Source organism: Cyphomyrmex costatus, unplaced genomic scaffold (assembly GCF_001594065.2).
Source record: "Cyphomyrmex costatus isolate MS0001 unplaced genomic scaffold, Ccosl1.0 scaffold8, whole genome shotgun sequence".
In the NCBI taxonomy this organism is placed as follows: Eukaryota; Metazoa; Arthropoda; class Insecta; order Hymenoptera; family Formicidae; genus Cyphomyrmex; species Cyphomyrmex costatus.
Window position 1 is genome coordinate 1,180,843 of NW_017280375.1, and position 25,128 is coordinate 1,205,970.

The 25,128-nt window shown below is 28.7% G+C and overlaps 1 protein-coding gene across 3 annotated transcripts in view; it reads left to right on the plus strand.

The window, feature by feature from the left end:
• Positions 1 to 1,738: 1,738 nt before the first annotated feature.
• Positions 1,739 to 25,128, plus strand: part of Gs2 (glutamine synthetase 2) — a 34,868-nt gene continuing 11,478 nt past the window's right edge. The window contains exon 1 of one of the 3 annotated variants that reach the window (XM_018549186.1): positions 1,739 to 1,799. Coding sequence is in view for 1 of the 3 variants with exons in the window: in XM_018549185.1 (XP_018404687.1) it covers positions 20,583 to 20,680 (98 nt within the window). In the remaining 2 variants the exon portion in view is untranslated. Of the gene's footprint in view, positions 1,800 to 9,292; positions 9,318 to 20,443; positions 20,681 to 25,128 lie in introns of those variants that run through there. The other 2 variants (XM_018549187.1, XM_018549185.1) reach the window with 2 other exon arrangements.

Consider the following 25,128-nt stretch of genomic DNA (forward strand, 5'->3'; position numbering starts at 1 on the left):
ATAAAATTCCATCTGAGAAATAACAGAAATATACGGATTATTGAAAGCATATAAAAACATCGTGTTGCAAACGATATCAATCACTAATCATAGTGCATCAAACATTATGCAAGAGGAAGAAACGTAATGTAACGTGTTTCAGATTACGTAATCTATGATTCGATAATATAATTTATAAGAAACATGTTATTTAATATTTATTATTGAAGTTTTATTTTTTGAAACAGGATCTTCTTTATAAGCGTGTAAAGTTGTGTTTATTTATTTGTCACGTTTTAATAATTTAAATCTCGTTATATGTCTAAAAAAGTGTTTTGCAATTGATTTGCGTGAAGCAAAGATATATCCTAAATAACAACACATTAAGCTTCGTTTTCTAAAAATGATGTCATTTATTTTAAATCGTTGGTATCCTGGCACTATACAGCAATTTGATATCAATCATCTACAAACAATTATTCAGACATGATATGCATCCTTGTTGCAAATCGAAATACTGTAGAACATTGAAAAACAAGAAATACTATATATTTTATAAATGTAAAAATGACAAGAATTAAATAAAAGAATTAAACAAAATTCGGTGTGGTCAGAATTAAATTTGTACATTATATACTAATATTATATATGTACTATTTATCCATTAAATATGTACAAAGTAACGGTAACATTATACAAATTATAATTTTCTATTCAACAATGTAACTGTTACGTACGCACACAATATGTATTATATTTATATTGTTGAAATTATGTTAATGCAATATGTTTCTGTTACTTCGTGTTTAGCGAGCACTGCAAAAAATGTTTTTTAGACGAAAGTTCCAATTCATAAATTATTATTTTATAATCGTTTATTTGAATTTTTCGAAATTATCATATTTTCAAGAATAATAATTCCTTTTCTTAAATATCATGATATTAATTTTTATCATATAAAAACGAGAATTTAAAAGATTTTTACACTAAACTCATTTCCATTATATCTAAAATAAAAAAATAGGAGGGTAGAAAATTATTACAATAAAAAAAATTAACAAACGTAAATATTACGCCTAAATGACTTCCTTTGTTAATTTCACAGAATCTTAAACTCACATTTTTTAAATTTATATTTTATAAACATATTATTTTAACATATTTTTTTGTAATATCACATAAATCCCAAGATCTATCTCAAATCTATATAGTTATAGATCTTTAAATCCACAATAGCTTAAATTCATAAAATCTTAAGTATTAAGATTTTTAGGTGTAGATAGTTAATTACAGAAAAAAAATTGTACGATTTTAACCCTGATTATCGAAATATTACAAATTTGTTTTTACAAGGAGAAAAAAGGGGATTTTCAATGTCACGAGATACATAATAAAACTGATATAAATAGATCTCTACCTTGAAATGAATTATAAGAATATCTCATTTTGTGAAGTTCTGATTGTAAGGATTTCTTTTTCTTCTAGCCGGTGGATTTCCGATTTCAAAGTACACCGTAGTACCACATGTAAAGATCTTCGGTCCCCCGATTCTTGCGTGTCCAATTTGTATGATTCGCAAGCATCGCGAGAAGAATTTCCGACATATAACGATTTATGATGGACACGCGACCGTGGGGGATAATCATGCTTATCACGGAGAGGTGGAAACCGGCCAGCGGGAGGTGAGTGACGCTTGCGCTGAAAAGCTTCCCTACATAAGTATCGCGAGCTAGCCACCACCAAGCTAGATTGCAGTAGTAACGTCCTAGAACACCTCAGCAAAGTGTTTGAGTAAGCAACCCTCGGTGGACCAACCAAAGGTGAGTCCTTCAGCCGAACGCTGTCAGTGTGGTCGATTCCCACGATGCTAGCTGTTTCGCGGCTGTTTAGCAATTTTATATAGCTTTGTAAGTAACAAATAATTTTCTAAAAAAGGTTTACAACATGATAAAAGTAATGTTATAATAAAACATTCAAATATCATTAAATTAAAAAAAAGATTTATAAACATCAATGAATATGAATGTAAATATGGTTTTAAATACAGATTAATTATCAAATAGACTCAATTTTTTATGCTTGGAAATTATTTTAAAGAACTGATTAAGAAACATATTTTCATCATATTATTTGGATATATCAAACATATAGATAAAACCAGCATTAAATTTTTCATTTAAAAAATACGGTTTTAAATAGAAAGAGAAGAGATTAATTGTTTATTACATTGACTAAATTTTAGATGCTTGAATAAAATTATTTTATCAAGAAGTAGTTAAAGAACATGCACTTTACTAGCTATTAAAATTGCAACATAAAAAAGACATAAAGTGATATTTATATATTGTTTATGATTATTTATGATATATAGATTATATGAAGTACACACATAGCTTGGTAATTTTATTATATATATATATATATATAGAAATAATTTTTTTATATTCTATCATGATGTATCTATCTTATACATTTTTATTCAATATAACGCATTTTTTCTATTATTGCAATGGCCATTGTTTTGTTGGCCAACAGTATATTTCTATTATACTTTTCGAAAATTTTACTTTATCAACACATAGAAAAACTATCGTTAAATTTTTAATTTATTTAATTATTTTTATTAAATGTAACTTAATTTTTTAAGTTTTATTAATCGTAAATAAAAATTGAGAAATTAAATCTTTATAAATACATTACTAGATTATAGAAAATAGAAAATAGATAAATAGATTGATTAATTGATATATAATAGATATATCAATTATCTACAGATAATTAGTAATTGAAATAAATATTATATAGTTAAAATTATACTTATAGTGACGCGAAGACAAGGAAACAAGATTTTTTTAATTTTGCGAAGAGGAAGACGACGACATATTCTGAAAGACATAAATCGGGCAGAAAAATATGTACATATATTTATATTTACGCCTTAAATGCATTTATCAAGTGCGGACACAATCGTTATCTTATTTTAATTGTAAAAATCTATATTTTCCAATACGCAATTTTAATAACATTAGTTTACTTAGAAAAAATACAATTTTTTTTTACATAATTATGTAAAAACTTAAGTTTTCTCCTTCCTGCTAAGGATACACTGTAGCGTCTCTTTCATGAGAGAAAAAAAAGAAATACTTGACGAGAGACGCTACCGCGTCTCTAGGACACATGTTGTATATGTATAATATCTAATTTACAATTATAGTATCAATATTAAAAGAATATATTTTTAAATTTGTAGTATAAAAGACAGATATATATAAATTTTTTCTATTTCTTTATTTTTTCTACTTGAAATTTAAATAACTTATTTTTATTAAATTTTACATCAGTGTTTTAAAACTCTAAAAATTGGTATAATAGATTTAATATCATATGGTGTCTATATAATTCTTGACAACACCTATGACGTTAAATTTACACCGATATTTTTCAGAGTGTTGAAATATAAAATTTTTTATATTTATAATATTTTGTAGATTTAGATCTATTGTATTACACAATTTATTTGCGACATTATAAATAAAAAAGATGGTAGATTCAATTATAGTAGTAGATAAAATGTGACACTGAAATATTTCTTGATAACATTATTATAGAGATACATTTATAACATAACAATTATTTATTGAGTAACACTGTGCTGTAATAGAGCATTATTAAGATAATCATCATACATTTTTCAAATAACTGTTTCGAAAATGTATGTGTGTGTTAAATATTGTAATATTCTATTTTGAAAGTTTAGGAAACGCTTTAATAATTTCAAGTTGCAAATTGCAAGGTTTTTTAATTATTATTTTAGACTTTGCTCCTACCTAAAATTATATTCATCAAGTAAAAGTGTCGATAACACGTCAACTAATTTTTCCGTTTAAGTACGATAGATATTGATGGATACAATATTTGAAAAGTATACTTTTTATAATTTGTGTAATATAATTACTAAGTTTAATGATAAAAGTAATTAAACGTAAGTGTGTAATGATATTTTTTTAGCTGGCGATTTAATTACAAAAATACAGTAAAAATTTACTTGTCATGATTATTGTATAAACTTGCGGTTGAATAATATGCATTATTGTAACAAAAAATATACACATGGTTAAAGTCAAGATGTTTGAGTCATATATTTCATTACCCTTGATATGTTCGTAAATATATCCAATAAGTACTATTGCATAAGTATATGTAATTAATAAATAAGTATATGAAATTGCCAAAATTATCACTAATGCGACGTAGTTACGAAATATTATAAACAGAAATGAATGACGCATTTCCTCTCCGCCAAATTTTAAATAAGAATTTTTTGTCTTCGTTTTAGAATATTGTTTGAGACATTTTTGAAAATAATTTCTATTCACATTCATAAATTGTTCTCTCTCTGCTAAATTTTGATATTATACATTCATTAAATTGAAAATTTTTATACGTTTTGAGGAAATTTTTATAAAATTTGTATCTGCATAATATGAAAAAAGTATACCATAAGTATACCATATACATTAAGAAAAACAAATCATTTGTAAACAAACGATACTAACTACAATATGAGCTTATTACGAATCTTTATTTAAGATTTGCACGCGCGCGTTACATCATAATGTATACTTCATATTGTTCATAATTTGTAAATTGGTATGATTGGTATGTTTAGTTGTCATTGTTTCCGTTCTTCACGTGCCAATGCTGTATCATATGTATGTTGTACGTATCTATATACATAATTGAATAAATTATTTGCTAATTGTTGTTCCTACATAATACATATTTTAATTATTTTTGAGTCACTTGATTATATACACGATGAAACAGCGCAGAAATATAAAATAACATATCTTTATATTGAATGTAGAAATCGTTATTTTCATATCTTGGCAAATTTTACAAAATTTTTTTGAAAAAGGTATACAAATTTTGAATTTTGTAAACATTATAAATAACATTAAATTAATAGAATAATTTATAAATATAACTTGAAATAATTAAAAAAATTATTTCAACACAGAAAAAAATTTCATATTTAATACAGAAAAGATGCTTTATTTACTCTTACATAACAATTTATAATATTTCATAAAACATACGTGTTCATCTTTTGTTTTTAAATTTGTTAAATTTTTAATTGTAAATATACCATATATACATATGCAATTTAATATTGAACTAGTAATAGAAACTTCTATTGGAATATAATAAAAGTGTGAATTAGATTAAAAACATTGCAATTTTTACGCTCGCAAATAATATACATTTTATTCCTTAAAAATCATGCATTACAATGCCGCAATGCTAATTTTCCTGATAAGCTGTCCTGTCATTGGTGCACGATATGCCGCACAAGGGCAATCTTTTGTAACGTGCCGTAAGTAAATGAACCACCCGCCGCCGACACTGACCCACATCGCGAGAATAGAAAAATATCGAATCTCATGAAAGCTTTATACACCAGATACACCGTCGCGAAGTTAATCTGTGTGTGCCCACCTCGAGTACCGCGCCCAGATATGTAAATAATTGGAATGATTTACCTGCAGTAATTCTATACAAAATATCACTGTGTAATTACATGCAGGCACCGGATTTAATATCAGGCAATTACGAAACAAGTCTATCGCGGCACAAATTCAGATTTGTAAAAAATCACGAAAGAAAATCAGTATAAATTTCTTTTTTTTTTTACCAGCGTTTCTTGGTGGCCGTATTATGTAAAATGATAATGCTCGTGTCGAGTACTGACTGCACTTTGCAGCCAATTTCAGTTTATATATGTCATAGAAAATACTACCGTATACAAATATTACAGAGTTTAGATCAACTAATGAATACATACATGCAGTAATATTTGCAGTTTTTCTTGTTTCATCCACATTGCTCTATATTTACGTATATGATTGCTCCGTTTTTTTGTAAACGTAGATTCAGTCATGCTTATGTTATTTTAATTGATTGATTTCAATCTAACTGATTAGTAGAAAAAAATATTTTGTTCAAAACGATATCTCCGTTTTCTCGAATAAAATGAAAAATATGATATTGATTACCCTTGACGTGTAAAATAAAATAACGATGATGTATCTTAGACAAAAAATTCAAATTTGAACTTTATGTAGTAATCTCCACTCATAGGGATATACATAGAGAAAAAATAAAACTCTTTTTATACAATCCGAGTGTAAGCTATCGATTGAGTATACACAGAATTTGATTGATTTAGACCAGTTCTCAAACATTATATATTGAGATTCAATAGTCTCGGTCCCCTGCAACCCGTCAACTACCACCGGTCGCGTTATACGATATTATTGCGTTTATCTTAACCTCGAGATCACAGATTTTTATATACAATATTGTGTTACTACAACAATCTGTATACAACTGAGACTAGGTAACCTGTAAAGTCATAAATAAGATGGATTTAGACCTAGACAGAAAATCAGACAGTACAAAAGCTTTTGTTTTTGAGTGGACGAAAACTTTCGCGTGCTCGAAAGGAGAATACTGAACTCGATTTCGATCCATTTCGTGCACATGACATACTGAACTATAGAGTTTGGGCCAAGGTAACGCAAGGGTCACGCCGCGTGCGATGTCCCAGGACTCTTAGTGAATGACGTTACACGATATATCAACATAAAATTATCGATAAAAAGTTATTCCCGAATAGCTTACTTTTTATGATATCCTCATAAAAAGTGCACACGCAACTTATATTCTTATAACCTTAAGAACGAGAAAATCCAAGTTTAAACTACAAGAATGCGATCAATCTTTCAGCAAGTTCAGGAAACTTTAGAAATTTCGTGAGATACAATTGAAATGATTGAGAATTAAAACCAAAAATTTTATGATTTACTACAAAATTTTCTTATACTTACACACACAGGAATCAAAGAAATTTAAAAAATCTAGAACATATTTAAAAAGATAAGGATTGTAGATTAAAATAGAATTATCTTAATAATCTATCAAACACAAAGTTTTTGAAACTAGTAGGCAATGTTTTTTAAATATTTTTTTAATGTTTTATTTTTTTGTTAATTATACATTGTATAATTTATTGTGGAAATAATATTTATTAAATATTTATTAAATATTTGTTTTACATTAATTATTTATTTAAAATAATGATTAAAAAAATATTTTTAAACGTTTATTTAATATTTATTATATTATTTCAATAATTAATTTATACTAATGATTTAACAAAAAATTTATTTAACATTTATTCGATATTAATTTAATTGTGTTACTTTAAGAATTCATTTATAATAATGATTTGAAAAAAACCGTTTATTTAACATTTACTTAACATTGATTTAATATATGTATTTATATTACATTTATAATTTATTTGTATTAAAATAATTTGAAAAACCATTTATTTTAGTCTGGGAGCCAATGAACGTACATTTCTTGTGTGTCATTTCGGCAAACCTATGATTTATCATTTGCCGTCATTTTTATAAGATTGCTAAAACAGAAGTCTACCGTCAATCTTCCGGGATAGAGGCTGACGTGAACTATTTTATTTTGTCAAGAAAAATAGTGCATTCGTGTTATAGCAGTAAAGCTAATTTTTTGTTTTCTTATTATTTATTAAAGTGATAACAGATAAAATAAAAAACTGTCAGTGTATCGTCGAAACGGTATCAGTCTGCCACCCTCTCAAACATGTACAAAAATACGATGTAGTATATAATTGTGTCATTTCAGATAGTAAATTGCTGCATTCGAGCGATCTCAAGTTTCTCGATACCTGCGAATTCGTTGTTATAATAGCAAGAGCTTTCGCCACTTTCTTCATGTAGGTTGAGGAATAAAGCTACTCGATCCCTTTTTTATCATGACATACTGAACTCGTGTGGCTAACTGCGGGTCAGCATGTCTATGCGATCATACGTATTTGTTCGCGTATGTCACCGTGGCGATGTAACGTCACATAATCGATTGTCGTCACTCCCACTCGTATTATATGTCATGCGTGCAGTTACAAGTCGTCGTGTATGTACATAGTAATCGGCTGCCACGTGATGCATGTCATTCTCAAAATGAGAATGAACGGAGGAACTGCCGTCACTCACGCAACAGCGATTGGCGCGCTGACCTTATCCATTTAAAGATTTGTCTAATGCGAGATTAACGTAGTACAGGCTTAGGCTTCGAGAAAAACCGTAAATACCTATAAATCTCTCGATCTATCAAATGACAAATTCGCAATATCAAGGATTTATAAGAAATTGTGACATATATATATATATATATATATATAATTTGCAAAATTCTACGTCCAAATCTTGTTTGTTTTTGATGATACGAAAAAAATGTTTTAGATAAAAGTAGAACGATTTCGAGGGGGATGTGTTTCAGTCACGTTATTTTTTATCTAGATGAAGGCATCAAAAAGATATGAAGGTCACTTCCACTTTTTTAAATGGAATTACATAACTTTTTTTACATAATATGATACTTTTAACAATTTTGCATATAAAAGGACAAAAGTGCAGATATCAAAAAACCAATATATAGTTTATGAGATTTTACATTTTATTCTGACACATTTTGACGTAAGACATAAACTATCTCGTAAACTATTGATTTTTTGGCAACTGTCCTAATACTTTTATACGCAGAATAATAATAAGATGATTCAATTTTGGTGTGAAGAAAACACACAGTTGCTATTTTAAAAAATACGTAGTTGCACATTGTGTGCAACGCGCTCGTTGATATAATGTAATTCCGCATATAATTGTCAAAAATCTATTTGCATTCTATATCAAATAACTTATGAAAGAAAGAGAGAGAGAGAGAGAGAGAGAGAAATTTTAACCTTTTTTGATTTTTATCACATAACTATATATTATTATTCTTTCCATCAAGTAACATCAGCCCTCCTGATGTCGTACAAAATAAGAATAACATATCTAAAAGGTGCAGCCCGATGCGCTTACGTGATGCATATCACGAATGTATGCTGGAATGTGGAATGATAAGTATAAAGAAGGGTAGGCTTGCGTTCTTGCCCCTTCGTCTAGTAGATGACACATCTCTTCGTCGCGTACGCCATCGTGTCTGTGTATACATTCTTGCGTCCGATGCAGTTGTCGCTTACACGTGACACTATTTTCGTGGAGCACATATATAAATAAAATCTATACCACATACATAGATGAAATCCACATGTATCGTTGTCATTAATATCGTATCACGTTGCGCAGGTCTGCGCTGCCAACTGCATCTGGCACGCTCATACCTCTGCTCAGTACTAAGTGTCATTCCGCGGATGAACCCCATCTGTCAACTGTGAGAAAAAAGTCAGCGAGGTATCTTTTTTCATTATCATTTTCATCAAATTTTCCAGCATCATAAATTCGAGTTACTTTGCCTTTTTATGAAAAAAAAATGCACTTTTTTGCAATGAAAAAAATTTCCTTTCCCCATTTTCTATATTCAATGCTATTACTTCTAGATCTAGAATAAAATAAGATTAATATGGAGCCAATCATATTTTTTCTTCAGAAAAGAATATTTTATTCTTTGATAGAGAACTCGAAAATCTAGAATAAAATATTCTTGATGCTATAATTTTTTTAATAAGAAGATTTTATAGTCTCGTACCTACACTACAAGAACTTTGTTACAATAATATTATAGCATCATATTATAGGTATATATAATATCGAATAAAGACTTATTAAATATAAGAAAATATAAACTTAAATTTATGTGTATCACACTTAATTATCTCAACACAATAAGCCGATTTTATTTATTAAAGAATAGAATATAAACACCGCTATATAAAAGAAAGTGTCATATCCAAGATAGACCCATGTATCTATATATTTTGAGGCTTGGAAACTGAATTTGACCTCAAATTGAACCAACGAATCAAGATTTTTTCTAATTTTGAAAAATTATCAAATATCCCTCAAAATTACACTATTTAGTCCATGAAACCCAGAGGAGAGAGAATTAATAACTTTTCCTAGTGTTCAAATGAAGGATATTATATCTTGCTCTTGTTACAACGGATTCTCTTGTTCTCAAAACTTCGTTATAATGACATGCTTTATTGCTTCGTACCCCTTCTTTTTAAATCTTCTTTCAATGACCAGCAGTAATCAGCCATCATATTTAGTTATTTTTCATTAACTCTTCTCCCCTCAGTTTCATAGGTTTGGAGCTTTGAGGATTTGAGAATTTAAAATTTATTTAATATACTTCAGCATTTTTAAATATGTAAGAAAAATCTGCATTTCGATATTGAGTTAAAGGAAGGTTTCATGCTGAATAGTAAGAAGTGTAATTTTAAGAGATGTTTGGCGGGTTAGTTTTTGGGGGTTAGAAAAAATCCTGATCTCTTGGCATAATTTTGAGGTCATGTTCGGTTTTAGAGTCCCAAAATACATAGACATATAAGAGTTTAGTCTCTTGGACATGATATTTTTTTTTATTGGCGTCATCTCCTATAGAGGAGAAATATTCCATCGAATTTCTAATAGAAGTAAGTTTTATATTAATGGAATTTAATTGCTTAATATTTTTATTTTTGACTTAACTTACGCGAATGAAACAAAGGAAATTAGTTCCTTGGCAGTGAGAAGCGGATTTGTATAGAATGACCTTGAAGATGGTGTGTCGGAAATAGTTGGCATGATATTGTTATTGTTTGTTTGACCTTGAGAAGCAATAAATAATACATTCCGGAAACTTGATTGGCACAGTAATGGATCGTTGCTTCCGTAATAATATTTTACGTAAAGAATGAATCATATTAACATTTTATAGGTATCAAGATTATTTACTAAAATATACTTTACGCGGACGATTAAAATAAAATTTTATTTATGAAACGACGATCGTGATGAAAAAATTTAATTATCTTATTTTTCTAATTTAATGTTTCAATAAGATAAATTAAACGATAGATCTTTTAATTACTATTTTATTATTTCATATTGACGACTTTTAAAGGTATGCAATAATATAATTTTCAGTGAATTAAATTTTCTATTATATGATATGTACAAGGTATTTGAGTAAGCCTTAAATCTTTTAGAAACGTATTACCATTCGTCACAAATAAGCGTTTAAAAAAATTCGTGTAAATATAGATCTAAAAGTGCTTAGGTATACATGGATCGCCTGAAACGTAATGAACAGTCGAACATAACTTGTAAATGAAAAGAGATATTCGAATAAAACAAAAAGGGCACAGAAGTGCATTTTATTGACTACAAGAACATTATTTTTCAACATAAAGGCATTTATTATTTACAGCTATTACATACATTTCTTCCATGTAACGGGGTGAACTAGTTTTCTCATTCAGTCAATAAAAAATGCCGGCGATTTTTTCTTGATCCACGACTTCACTGCGTCTTTTACTTCATCATCTATAATAAAATAAATGTCCTTAAGGCTTTCTTTAAATTTGGAAGGAAGTAAAAATTATAAGGCGTCAAATCCACCAGCTCCCGATACCTGAAATTACATACCTATTCACAGTATCTACTAGTGATCATCAATATATTATAAATGTTCTAGGGCTTCATACACACAGAACGAGCATTAATGAAATTTTGAAATGTGTTTTTCAATTAAAATGGATTATAGAATGTAATATAACAAACAAATGATTTTATACACTTAAAATCCGTAAGGAAGATTTTATTATTTCATATAGTGCAATGCAAAACAATTTCTAGAAACTTATTTTATATAATTATATTAAAATAACATAGAAATCCTCGTAACAGCATAAAGAATGTTCCACATTACTACATATGTATTTATTCTATTTAAGACGAAGGAAACATGTGCATTTAAAATTCCTCAAACGCATGAGCGTTTTCCTTTCAAGTTGTAATTGACACTCTTGATTGACTTCATGGCTTCTTTTTAATTTGGCTTACTGGTTGTAACGCTCAGCGTGAGCTTTCATTTGAAAACATATGAAACCTACTGTACAATTAGAATCAGAAATTCCAATACTCTATGGAAGAGATCACACAGTCTTATTTTAAATCTTAATGCTAAAAAAATATAATGCGCTTCTCTAAACATTATTTTTATAGTACGCTGAAATATTTTAAAAGTTGCGTTAAATTCTTTAAAATTATGAAATAACCTTTAAAATTTTTAAAACTATAAAGCCATATATGTATGTGTATATATATGTGTGTATGTGTGTGTAATATGTACAATATATAATGCTGTATACACGTACACTACCGCTTGTTGAAAAAAGAGAGACTTTCCCAATCCGTTACGTGACAAACTATTCACTGATGTTACCGTCATAAAAAATTTGTAACGTCATTACCATTATTATAATGAAGTAACGATAGCAAAACTGACGACAGCGACATTACAAGTAATAACACGTTATTTGTATATTGATATCGTCCCTGACATCGTTTATAACAAAATTGCAATTGGTAATTTTTTTTTTTAGTGGATACACAAGATCCGCGTATAAATTGGTGCATACGTTTTTGTAAAAGTATGCCAACGATATACATAAACTAAATTCTATGTGATGAAAAATTTTGTTTCGCAACGCCTATATAAAGCATTGATCTCTCCTGTTTTGTCAATTTTACGAAGAGCAAAAAAATATACAATATATTTAATTTCCGTATATAGATATAGGTATTTAAATGACTTAAATAGTAGATCATTTATATAAGGACCATTGAATGATAACAAATGTAGGTCACTGGAACGCTTTACTTACCTTATCGTGCAACCTCGTATAAATTTGTAATATAACATGACAGAAACAATAAATGCGTCAAAGAAGTGCAATTTATTTTGTAAAAGTATCAATAACGCAGATTCGTTGTATGTTACGGTTTTTATCATTATTGTACTTTACATTATTGTAAAAAAAAGTAACACGAATGAATATAAATGAGTTTTGGATGACATAATTAAACAATTATTATTTTTTAATGATTTTATAATAATTATAAAATTTAATCGCCATTTACAATAATTGTATTGTTAAAAATTATGTTGTCTTCGAACTTAAAAATTATATTTAAAGCTACCAGAAGGTTTATAGGTTGTCGCCGTGTTTTTATCCATTGCTAGTGCCAACGCTTCGTGAACATTGCCGTTCACTTCATCAAAGCAAAGAACGCACTAATACTGAACTACTTTTTCAGAGAACTCCCTTATATAGACCTGTTAAAAGGGGCAAGGGGTATGTTGAGGAGGGGAGGGGGATTCTTGTCTTGTCAAGAGAGAGAGAGTAGTCTCTCTCTTCCTACTTACATTACATTCTAAGTTTTTCGAATTGTCTGTATATTTTTGTATTTCTAGGGCTCTCTCTGTATTACTTTCTCGGAAAATATGATATCGTTGTTGCTATATATAACCGTTTTATCGAATAGTATTTGATGTCCTGTGTTTTGTCAATGCTAATTGTGTGTGACATATTTTAACCTGACAATCCCGTTGATGTTTTTTCATGTGCACGTTGACCATTTTTTCAATTTCACCAATGTACATTTTCCTGCAAGAACAAGATATACTCCTGCAGAACGTGGAGGTCTGGGATTTCTCAAGATTTGCTCGATCTTCTTTGAAGGCTTGAAGATGGTTTCGGATGTCGTGCTTGTTCAAGATCCTGCCCATTCGGTCTGTTGTTCCTTTTACATATGAGAGGATACTCGCCCCAACCCCCCCCCCCCCCCCCAGTTCTCCGTCCTGAAGAGCAGCTTAGTTGCTCAGTATCGTTCAGTGCGCTCCTCGTCCTGATGAATAGCAAGGTTCACTTAACGTTAACATTATTAATGGAGAAAAACCTGGCGATAACCCATAAACTTTCTATCTTTGAAGATAATACCAGTAAAACTTTAAAAACATTATTAAAAATTATATTTGATCTGAAGATTAAACTATATGGATTATATTTTTATATACCATACATTTACACTCTGAAACAAAAAATGTCTAAATTGCTCCATTACGTCACAATTTTTCCTATCAATGCCTTCGTTTAGCCGCGAGCGACGTGAAATAATGTTAGGACGAAAAATGATCAGTTTGTATTCCGCATTCCTCCAAATCTTTGCGAATCCATCGATTTAATGAACGTTTAAACACTTACTAGCTTATTAGGTCTTATGCACGCAATAAATAACGCGTTGGAGTCACTTGAGCTAAGTCTTTAGTGCGACTTAAACAATGCTCTAAAATTGAGACACTGCAAAGTTCTGAATGATCAAAGATAGAAACGAAAGCGAGAAATTATGCCCAATCGAGATCTGTTTTAATACAGTCTGGAATTCTAATGGCGAGTTTGTCTCTGGAGAATGTACGGAATCCTAATTACTGTAAGAGATTGAAGACGTTGTCCCGAACCTAATGCTAGAAAAAGAATCAATTTCTTCGTAACAACCTCTAATTGTAAGTAGGAAATCGTATGAATAAATTTCGAAATCACGGGCTCCAGGTCCCAAGTAGTCATACCTATAGGCTCTTTAAGGACCCTCGATATCTGACAAGTTTTGCTTACAGAAGTTAATATTTGACACAAATCAAGCTGACCCAAAAACTCATGAAAAAAAAAATAATATTTCTCCGTTTCATTTTTTGTTTGTAATGTTAGCGCTTTCAATACATTCTCTTACTGTTTTGTTCTTGGATGTAACAAAATAGCATTCATAATGTTCATGAAAACATGAAAGAAAAGAAAACAGCACTGCGTGTAACGAAAATGCAGTCAAATCAATTCAATGAGCTATATACATATTGGAGTGTGTCTTCCCTATGCTAACAGTGGTGGGGAGGCGGTCGACTGTACGAGTGACAGCTATGCGTGTTTGGTATCTCTACCTCACTTCACAACTACTATTACTAAAGTGAGGTAGAAATATCCAAGACACATGGCTATCACTCTCGCGCAGTCAGCCGCCTCCCACTACCATCAGCATAGAGAAGACTCACCTTAGTATACGTATATAGCTCACTAAATCAATTGCAGCAACCTTATATTTATTTCTTCACATTTAACAGGCATGTAACTTCCGCTTTTGTCTCAATTTGGCGAACTAATCACCGATCGTTACCCTATTGGCCGTGCTCTTATAGCGTTTTCTCTCGGCTGTATGATACTATCGCCCAACAATGCAACACTCAGATAGTAACGTGTTTCCCTGGCTGATGACAAACGAAAATTTCAATGTAACGTGTTTTTCCGCTATAGTGTAATGCAAATTTTATACACGAAGTGGATTGTTTGCTACACCGTCTCAAAGAGAGTATAGAGTCAGTGTGACATTTAAAATTTAAAATTGAAAGTCAACCGGAAGCAGGATTTTAGCGCAATAATGAAATAGTGGTATGTACCATGGTACGTACCATTTCAGTGCAGTGTAACCAAGTGTAGCGCTTACACGCAACTGGTGCGGTATTAGACTACACCCAGTACATCCAAAGGAAAAACGCTATTATTAAAGGTACTCTAGCTGCGAAGAGTCTGCACACACGCGCCCTCTCTACTATTTTATTTTTAAGCAACAACTGTGAACATTGTTGACGTAGCAAGTAAGAAATCGTGACTAATTATTAGTTCATTCATTCGGACGATTCGGTTTCAGATTCGGTTTCAAAGCATCGAAATACATATAAGAATACTACAGTCTAATTTCCGGATTAATCAAATATTAAATTTTATTTTATGTGCCTGTATAATCTATGTATATAATATTTTAAAAATTAGAAATAGAATAAGATTAAGGATGTATCAATTTTCTTCTCATATAAAATAAAATTAATGTTTGCTTAACGTCTTATCACGTTGTGTTTCGATAAAGCTATGAAAGATATTTAATTTTGCTTGTAACATTAATTTGCTTTATAACTTATCGTTAAAGCATATTTTTGAACTTCATTTTTCCGTTCTTTGAATTTTATCAGAATACAATTACGAGATTAATTTCTGATTGGAAAAGCTACAGGTGTGTATAATTGGAGTTACAATTCTCAGTAAAAATATAATTTATCCTAAAAATACTTAAGCATTGTCTACTGGAATTAATACTTTTTTTTTATTATGGAATATCTATAAATATTTTAAACAAATAAAATTGTAAGATAAAAATATTTTAAATAATGAAATGATATTGAAAAGCGAGATACTGTATTGTCGACATGTGAAGCTTATCTATCATTAATAGGCATTATCAACATACATTGTATCGCTTATAAAATTATTTTTCTCATGTATGTTATGTTTGTTCATCAGTCAAAGTAATTAGCTCGACATTCTTTATTAGTTACGCTTTATCTACACAAATATATTGCACACATTAACTTGTCTCTTCAGATTATTTGTTTTTTTATTTTAAATTTAATAGGATTTATTGATAGATGTATCTATTTCTGTCTCTTTTTTAAAACAGAAAAAGAATATAAGATTAAAAGATTTTTTGACACAAATGTAATAGAATGAAAGAAGCTTTAAATAAATATCTTTGTTTGAAAGAAAGATCTAGATTCGAATGGTATAATGTTAGCAAATAACGTATAAAACAGGGAATAAGAAGATCGATCGCTGTCTATGGTAGCGAATAACTAAGTAAAATTGACTAAAAAGTAGATTCGATAGAAATATGCGTGTACAGACGTTTTCTTCTAAGAAAACACTTTTCAATCGATTTGTACTAATCTTTAACTTTAACATACACAACACACACAACACACACACATAATAAATTATATTGTGTTTAATGACCCTATATTGATATTAATAAAATATTAAATAATTTATTGTTCTAGTAAATAAAATTAGATATTAAAAGAAAATTTTTTTTATTGACATTTATTGAATATATGTTTATATAATATATGTATATTCTACAATAGAGACAAGTATACATCTCGAAAATGATAATAATATATGGAAAGAACTCATAAAATACACACACACAGGATATTGTAATCTATATTTCATCCTACCTTCATGCTTTATGTGTGTGTGTGTTATAAAACATAATTAATATAAAATATTATATAAATACTTATAAAATAAAGGTGCATATCTAAATAATGCATTCTGTTTTTAGTATATTTATCGATATGAATTTTTATTCTATAAAGGAAAATCATAAAATGTTGACAAACTTAAAAAATTCTTAATAAGTAATAGTGAAGAAATTGTGTTAAATGATTAAAAATTATTTTTTGTAATACTTTTTCTTTATTTTTTTAAAATTTATTATAATATATTTACGGTTTGTTTACGAAATAAACTTTCCTAAATATCGTTATTTGTTAGAGTTTTGTGAAAGACGAGATCTCTTTATCTGTAAAAAGTAGCGATAGAGAGTTCAACGATACATCATGATTTTGCAATCGCTAACAGTTAAAAACGTCATCAGCATATACGCGCGCGCGCGATAAATTAAGATAAACAACTATTAATATACTAAAATAATACTAATTTGTTAGACTTAAACTCTCGTTTGTCAATTATCACATTGACATAATGATCGATTTTATAATTTCATATTATACATATACGTTGTGTTGTGCTATCATATTTAATTTGTACTAATCTGTAAGATTTTGAATATTTGCAAATTTTTTAAAATATATAGAACATTCCACGTCAACTAGATCATTTGCATACCAAAATTCAGCGCAACGAAAACAAACATTTAAGGTCAAATGAATATCGAACGTTGGACGTTTTCGGAAGTTTATCCGTTATCATTGTTTTATTTTCATTTTTTGAGCCACTTGTTTATTCGGTTGACTAATTATATTGTCTCACCGAAATCTCGACTTAATCAATTTGAACATGTTTTAACGGTAACATCTACCTGTCATGGACAAATATTTTGACATAGCATTTTTTCGTATGTGTTAATCGCGTGCATAACGCGTTGCGTAAACATTGTCTGTGAACTGATTAAACAAGTAAATGATTTGCACGGAAATGCAAAGTACATACCATACTTACGTGCTTATTCAAATATCAATCAGTTATACATTAATTAGCGAATCAATATTTGTAGGAATATTAAATAATAATTCAGATAATTTTATATTATTATTTATAACATCATCTCTTTTTTATTCAATTAATTATTTTATGCCGTACGTAACTATTCTTATTGCTTTCTTCTATCTTATTTTATATTATAATTACGTTAGTCTAGTATAATTATTAATGCATTAAATATTATACATAAAGTACACAATTTCTTTAAATAAATTAATATTTTAGTCATTTTTATAATAATTTCAATATTTGTTTACGTTTAGCTGCTATTGAATAGCTATTGACAACTTTATATATGTATTTTATTATTATTACGTGTTCATCTTTTATGAATAATTAATATTGGCAACTAATATGTATGTTAATAATTAATTAAATAAATAAGTATAATAATAATTAAAAGATTTAATCAAAATGTTTAAATATATTAGTACTTATAATTGACATTTAAAATTTAATAGCCAATTCTCTATATTCATTCAATATTTATTTGTAAATTTAATGAGAAAATTCAGAACGGTATCATTTAGTTTTACGGAAGTTAATGACCACGTTCGTACTATCAGCACAGAGTTCTCACGACAATTAAGTACTTGAACAATTGCTCTTTTGAATGCTCCATTACACACTAGCATTTTTTATTCAATAAACGTATCAACCGCACATGACACATTTTAATTCTTTTCTTTCATTTCCGCCTATATATTGTGATTCGACCAATTGACATTTCAACCACGAAATGTCTCAACAACTTTTAACTCGTCTTGTCACTGCTTGTTTATTTATTTTAATTTTGATCTGCATGAATAAGCAAGAAGAATGTTATTCTTATATATATATTACACACATTTTATAAAAGTTAATTCGAGAGAAGACGCCACACTCTCTCTCTCTCTCTTTCTTAAACCTTTATTCTTGAATAATTTCTTAATGTTATTGAATATATTTTATATATATATATATGTATATATAAAACCAACGAAAAAGTATTATTTATATTCTAAAAATCATTCATTAACTCCTCCTCTATGCAATCAACATCAAATTTGCATAATAGTCTTTTTGATATAATACCGAGGGTAGCTGTTACAATCTGACACTAACCTTTTCATTTAACCCTTTTAATTATAATTGATATACATACATGTGCTTTAAAGATGCAAAAATAACATATTCAAAGCTTATAAAGATCAGAGAGGGACACTTCCATAAGTCTCGTTGCTAAAAATAAATTTTTAAATATAATTATTGATACCAATTACATATTAATATCGAAAGTAACATTTATCTTAACTTGTTTTTTTCTAAAAGTGTATTTTTATACTCTAAAATGTACACATATAAGTATACTAAAATTTATGCTTCCAAAATATTACGTTACAAAAGGGTAATAATGAGTTATGGTAGTACAAATGTAATACAAAATTATAATTCTTACGATTAATCATAATACGATAGCAGTAAAATATTAATGACATGATGATTTCACCGAAGTAGTCATGATAACTGGACAGGATTTATAGTTTCTTCTTTATAATTCACTGTTTCTTCTCGAAATAGAGGGAGATGAAATTATAATAACACCATGTGCTTCCATCTGTTGTTGTGTCTGATTGATGCTGTCTTTTAAATCATGGAATTAATTAACCATATACTAATTGTGTAATGATTTGCATCAGTTATATAGCATCATTTTCGCAGAAATATAAAGTAATTATATCCATAAATTTCAGCCAGCAGTAATTATTAAACACTTATCAAATTAGAAGAGATTATTGCAAGAGATGAATACAATTGTTTCTTGCTTATTAACATATACGCTAATTTATGTATATTTATTATTATTTATTATTTTAATTTTTACATTTACGTAAATTTTTATATGTATTCAGGCTGAAGAGGGCTAAGTAAAGTCCGAAACGTTCTGTTATAATAATACGTCAATTTAGTTAAATAAGATAATAAATCGTATTTATATTAATGTACATCTAACTCATGGTCGTTTTTTCAATTTAATTGATCTTAATTAGATTTCTTACATTTTTTATATTGCTTTGCATATATACGAGTAAATATACATGTATTCTGTTAGAAGATTTCCGTTTTTCCAGCATATGAGAGTCTCTCTCTTTCTCTCTCTCTGTCTCAAATTAATTTGGCACGGACAAACAGTACGTTAATTGAAAGGTATCGGTATTCAATAATAATCGGAGTCCTATCAGGTGGGCGACAACAGATGATACCGAGTGGTTTGTTTATTGCCACCGCGTTGTGGAATCTTTCGCATGTCTTCGCATGTAGAGAGGCTTAGAAGAGGCGAGACAAGTCGCGGACTCGTCGGGCCTCCTGAGGCGCCGATAGCAATTAGGGAGGGGCGCCTATATAAATGGTACCACTCTCACTCCTTGTCGACCAGTTCTCAAAGTGCGTTGCTCCCACGTACTTTCAACTCGGTGTTGCTCTATTTTTGTTTCTTTCTTTTCTTTCTCTTCCACGGCTTCTCTCGAAACGCGCAAAAGACGAAAATCGAGATCTTTCCCGAGAATCAAGCTAAAATTCCGCAACAATGAGCACCAACATCCTCGTCAGGATTTGCAGGCCGAAGCTCTTGCGCGCCGCGATGACCGAGCAAAAATCATGGGTCATTGTCAGCAGGTGTCTTAGGTTTGTAAAGACCAAGATTATTAGGATTGATCAATCTTCAGATTTTTAAGCGACTAATTAAGATGGAGAATCTTCGTATTGTATACTAATATGCATTTATTAGATCTTCACTGTATGTTAGTTAAAAAATGTAATAAATATCTACATTTTAGAGAAAGAAATATCAAATAAATAATAGATTTATCATTATAGCCTGTCAATGTTTTTCAATAATTTTAATATGTAATCTTTCGAAATTATAACTTAATTATAATTTTATAATAACGATTATTACTTATATATTTTTTAAAATAATTTCTAAATATATTTTTATACACAACGTTTTGGAATATTGTTCTGTCTTTTATTTCTAAAGTTTATACTTTCAAATTATTGTTGAATCGACATCAAAAAGTGCTACATGCTTCGACTGATGTTTTAACTTTATTCTTACTCGACATTTAAGTCGAGTTCTTTTTTGCTACATTTTGTCGTTCTTCAAATACGTAAAAATGTTGCTCGTAAATTGTAACCGTACAACCAACGCACTAAATCATTAGATGTTTGAAATAAAAGATAAAATATTTCTAGTTTTAAAGTAATGTATGTACAACAGAGTGTGTAATCGTAAAGCTATATTATATAATTTATATTTAAGATAATATCATAAAAGAAAAGGAAGAGCTAATATTAACAACTTTGCATTGAAAAACCTGATATTGACATCATTGCGACACATTATTCGTAAATGATTGCGTATTGCTGTTAAAACAGGAGTTACCGCAATGGGCGATTTTGTGAAATTATAATGATCGCGTGATTAACGAAATATGGTCAAAGTTAAGGTGTGTAATTGCGAAGCTTTCGCTTTACAAGACAGGTTTCTGACGAACACGAATAAAAGAGCACGATTTAATGTTAATGTAATATATAATAAAATATGTTTGTTTACACATATGATAACTTTTTATAACCAGAATAGTAATCTAAGTAAAATATAAAATTAAAAAAATATGTAGAAATTGTATAGATAATAAAAATTATCTGACAAAGACAACAATGTGAGTAATAAGTCGAAAAACTTTCGAGTAACGCATTCCTTAAAATAATATTAAATTAGAATTAATATACGTGTGATAATAAGAGAAATGAATAATATATACAGATCTGTAATAAAAGTAACGTATACATACATTTAAATTTATAAGTAATATGTAAATATAAATAGACACACGTATTTGAGTTATTCGCGTGTACCGTCATGTAAATTTAAATATTCCTTACGCACATTTCAAGAAAATAGCAAGAATCCTATTCTTTGATGTTGATTTGAAAAAGCCTCAGTAGATATTGATTTGAAATATATACAACTTTAAAGAAAGGTCTCATCGAGATTGTTTAAATGCAACACGCATCCTAATTATTTATAATCTCGCTTCTACTCACACACATTATGTATCATTATGAGAGATAACATGTAATGTTATTTTTAAAATAATTTAACATCGACTGAAACAAAACATTGAAGATAATTTGCGCTATTGAAATACATTGTGCATTTGATTAAAAAAATTACTTTTCGAAGTCGATACTTTAATTAATGATACTCTTGGATAATTCTTTGATATCAAATTCAGAACGAAAATAATTAAATACTCCTCAGCAATTAAGTAGATTATAAATTTCAAACAAATCTTATTTATTCCCAACATAAATACGTTTTATGTATCTACATTGTATATGAGAGATCCTTAACGACGAGATACTATTAAAGACATTCGGTTCTGGGCAAATTTTCGTAACTATCAATAAGGCCAAAGGGCCCGGAGATGATTGAAGAACGATGACTTTATCGACAATTATTTACAAATATGTATGATTATTAACAAAAATATTTCGATAATACATTAATAAACTCTTGATTCTTTATTATATAATGAAGTATGCATACTTTTAATGCTGTAATATTTTATATATTACCAAAAAATTACAATTTTTTTCTCTGCAGTTCTCGTCTCTATTGATAATCAAACTGGGATAATAACACAACAAATACAGTTTTTAATAAAAATCGAATATTATTAAATTTTAAATATATATATATAGTATATATATATACACATGCCTACAAAACTAATAAATTATGAAATTAGTATCGTATATATTATTAATTTATTATTCTTGAACACTTATAAATTTTAACAGTTACACGATTTCCAATAAGCGCCGAGCGTCTTTAATAATATCTTGTCAATGCCCTTTTTAAGATTAAGAAATTATTTTCCTCACGCCATTCTCTTATAGAAGAAGGGATCTAAATATCGTCATCTTATTACAAAGATATCACATACACACAAAAATGCATAGAATATCAGTAAAAATAATGAAATAAATAACAAACAACTTACGGAAAATTATAAAATATCGCTAAGAAAAATTAAATAGAAGAGAATCAGTCAAACACAAAAATGAAATGAAAAAAGTAAACTAATAATCGGTGTCACTCGAGTATATTTACTGTTATTTTAATGCAAGGCAAATAAAATTAAGATCTGCACTTGAATGTTAACGATAAGAGCGTAATTAGACTATATTGATGCTGTTGATATGAGATCTGCTTGGCGATATTAGAAATCTTAAAAACAAATTAAAGATTACAATATATTAAAAAACAAAAGCATATGTAGTTGCAATTTATATATATATATATATATATATAATATATAGTCAAATGTATATTGAATGTAAATGTGCAAATATACTTAAAATAACACAACTTAAATTTTGCTAGTTGGCAGTAACGTTTTGTTCACTGTCATATATTGAAACGTTGGTCGCTTTCAGCAGACTCAACTGTTGTGGAACAGATCCGTGAGTGCTCGCTGCTATTAATTATCTAAAAGAATACACCAATAGCAGCGAGTTTGCTGAAGAATAGAAATATTTAAAAAGCTATGTTATTATATTTTTTAAATCTTTCAAAAAAATTTATTAAATTTAAACCTTATTCTCGAAACCTAAAACAGGCAGTAGAAAGAAAGGAGAGTTATTTATTATGTTTTTCTAAGAAATGTTCTCAAACTGATAACTTCGAAAGTATATATGTTGATTCGTATCGCAACGAGCTACAAATGTTCGGAAAATACCGCGATAATAAACCGAATGTTTGATAAGGGATTACGTCAGTTAGTCTTTTATCGCTATTTTTTTCTGTCTATCATCGACGAGACGCTTTCTTCATTCACAACGGAAGATGATACATTTTTCATTTTGTATTATTTAAAAAGAGCTTGATCAGATTTTACTACGGATTCCAGCTGGGTTTGTTCGTATTGCATCTATGTATAGAGGAGGTCAAGGACGGCTTCGACCAAAGTAGGCTTCCGCGCCTTCTTTCACTTCATCGTACATATAGATATTTTCGTTACTTTTTTTTCGTTTTATCTGTTCGTCCTCCATTGCAGATTTCCACAAACGACGATTAACTGCCATAAAAACCGGTAAATTATACGTTTAATTTCAACTGATCATATTGCACGAGTCGTTAAAATGCGCGAAGTATATAATACAAATAAAAATTTAGCCTTCAAAACTTCTCACAAAATTCTGTATATGTGCAGTGAACCGTATTCGTTTTCTGCGTGATTTGATAGAAATCGCGAATATCCAATTACTCGTATTATAGTCTATTTAATATAATGCGTATTACTCATAACACATATGACGATAAATTATTTTAATTTGTGGAAATTATTATAAATGTTGAAATTATAATACATAAAACACTTTTTATTAATATTATAACTTTAATTTTGAACACTCTTACAGAAATACTGATACTAGTTTAATACCAACTTATTATTGAAAGACAGTAATTAATTACTTATTTGGAGTACTGAAAGTATCGATCAACAATGTTCTTAGTACTTAAATTAAATAATTAATTATTGTCTTTCAGTATTGATTAGATTTCTGTAAGGTGTCTCGTAATTTTTTATATTGCTAGCAGTATTAATATTATACATAGACAATGTTAACAGTTTAAACAATTTTAATTTATATATATATATATATATATATATATATATATAATCACAGGGTTCTTTTAAAGTTTATTTATGAAGAAAATCGAGTACGGATCAGAGTTTATCGCTAATGAAATTTGATAAAGTCGACATTTTATTGCTTAACAGAACATATAAACAAACAAGTAGATAGTAATTACTCTAGTATTTTAAGTAACGATAAATTTATTTAATGTTTTGCTATTCAAGTTGAATATCGATAAATTTGCAAAAAAATGTTGATAGCCGAATTATAAATTTATACGTAAAAATTAAATACGTCACAATGCCCTTAGCACAGTCATCGTATTGAATGCTGAAATAAAACTGAAATGCTAAACGGGAAAGAATATAAATATACAACGACGTAAATCGTGATCAGTACATTCGAGGATTTTTTTCTTC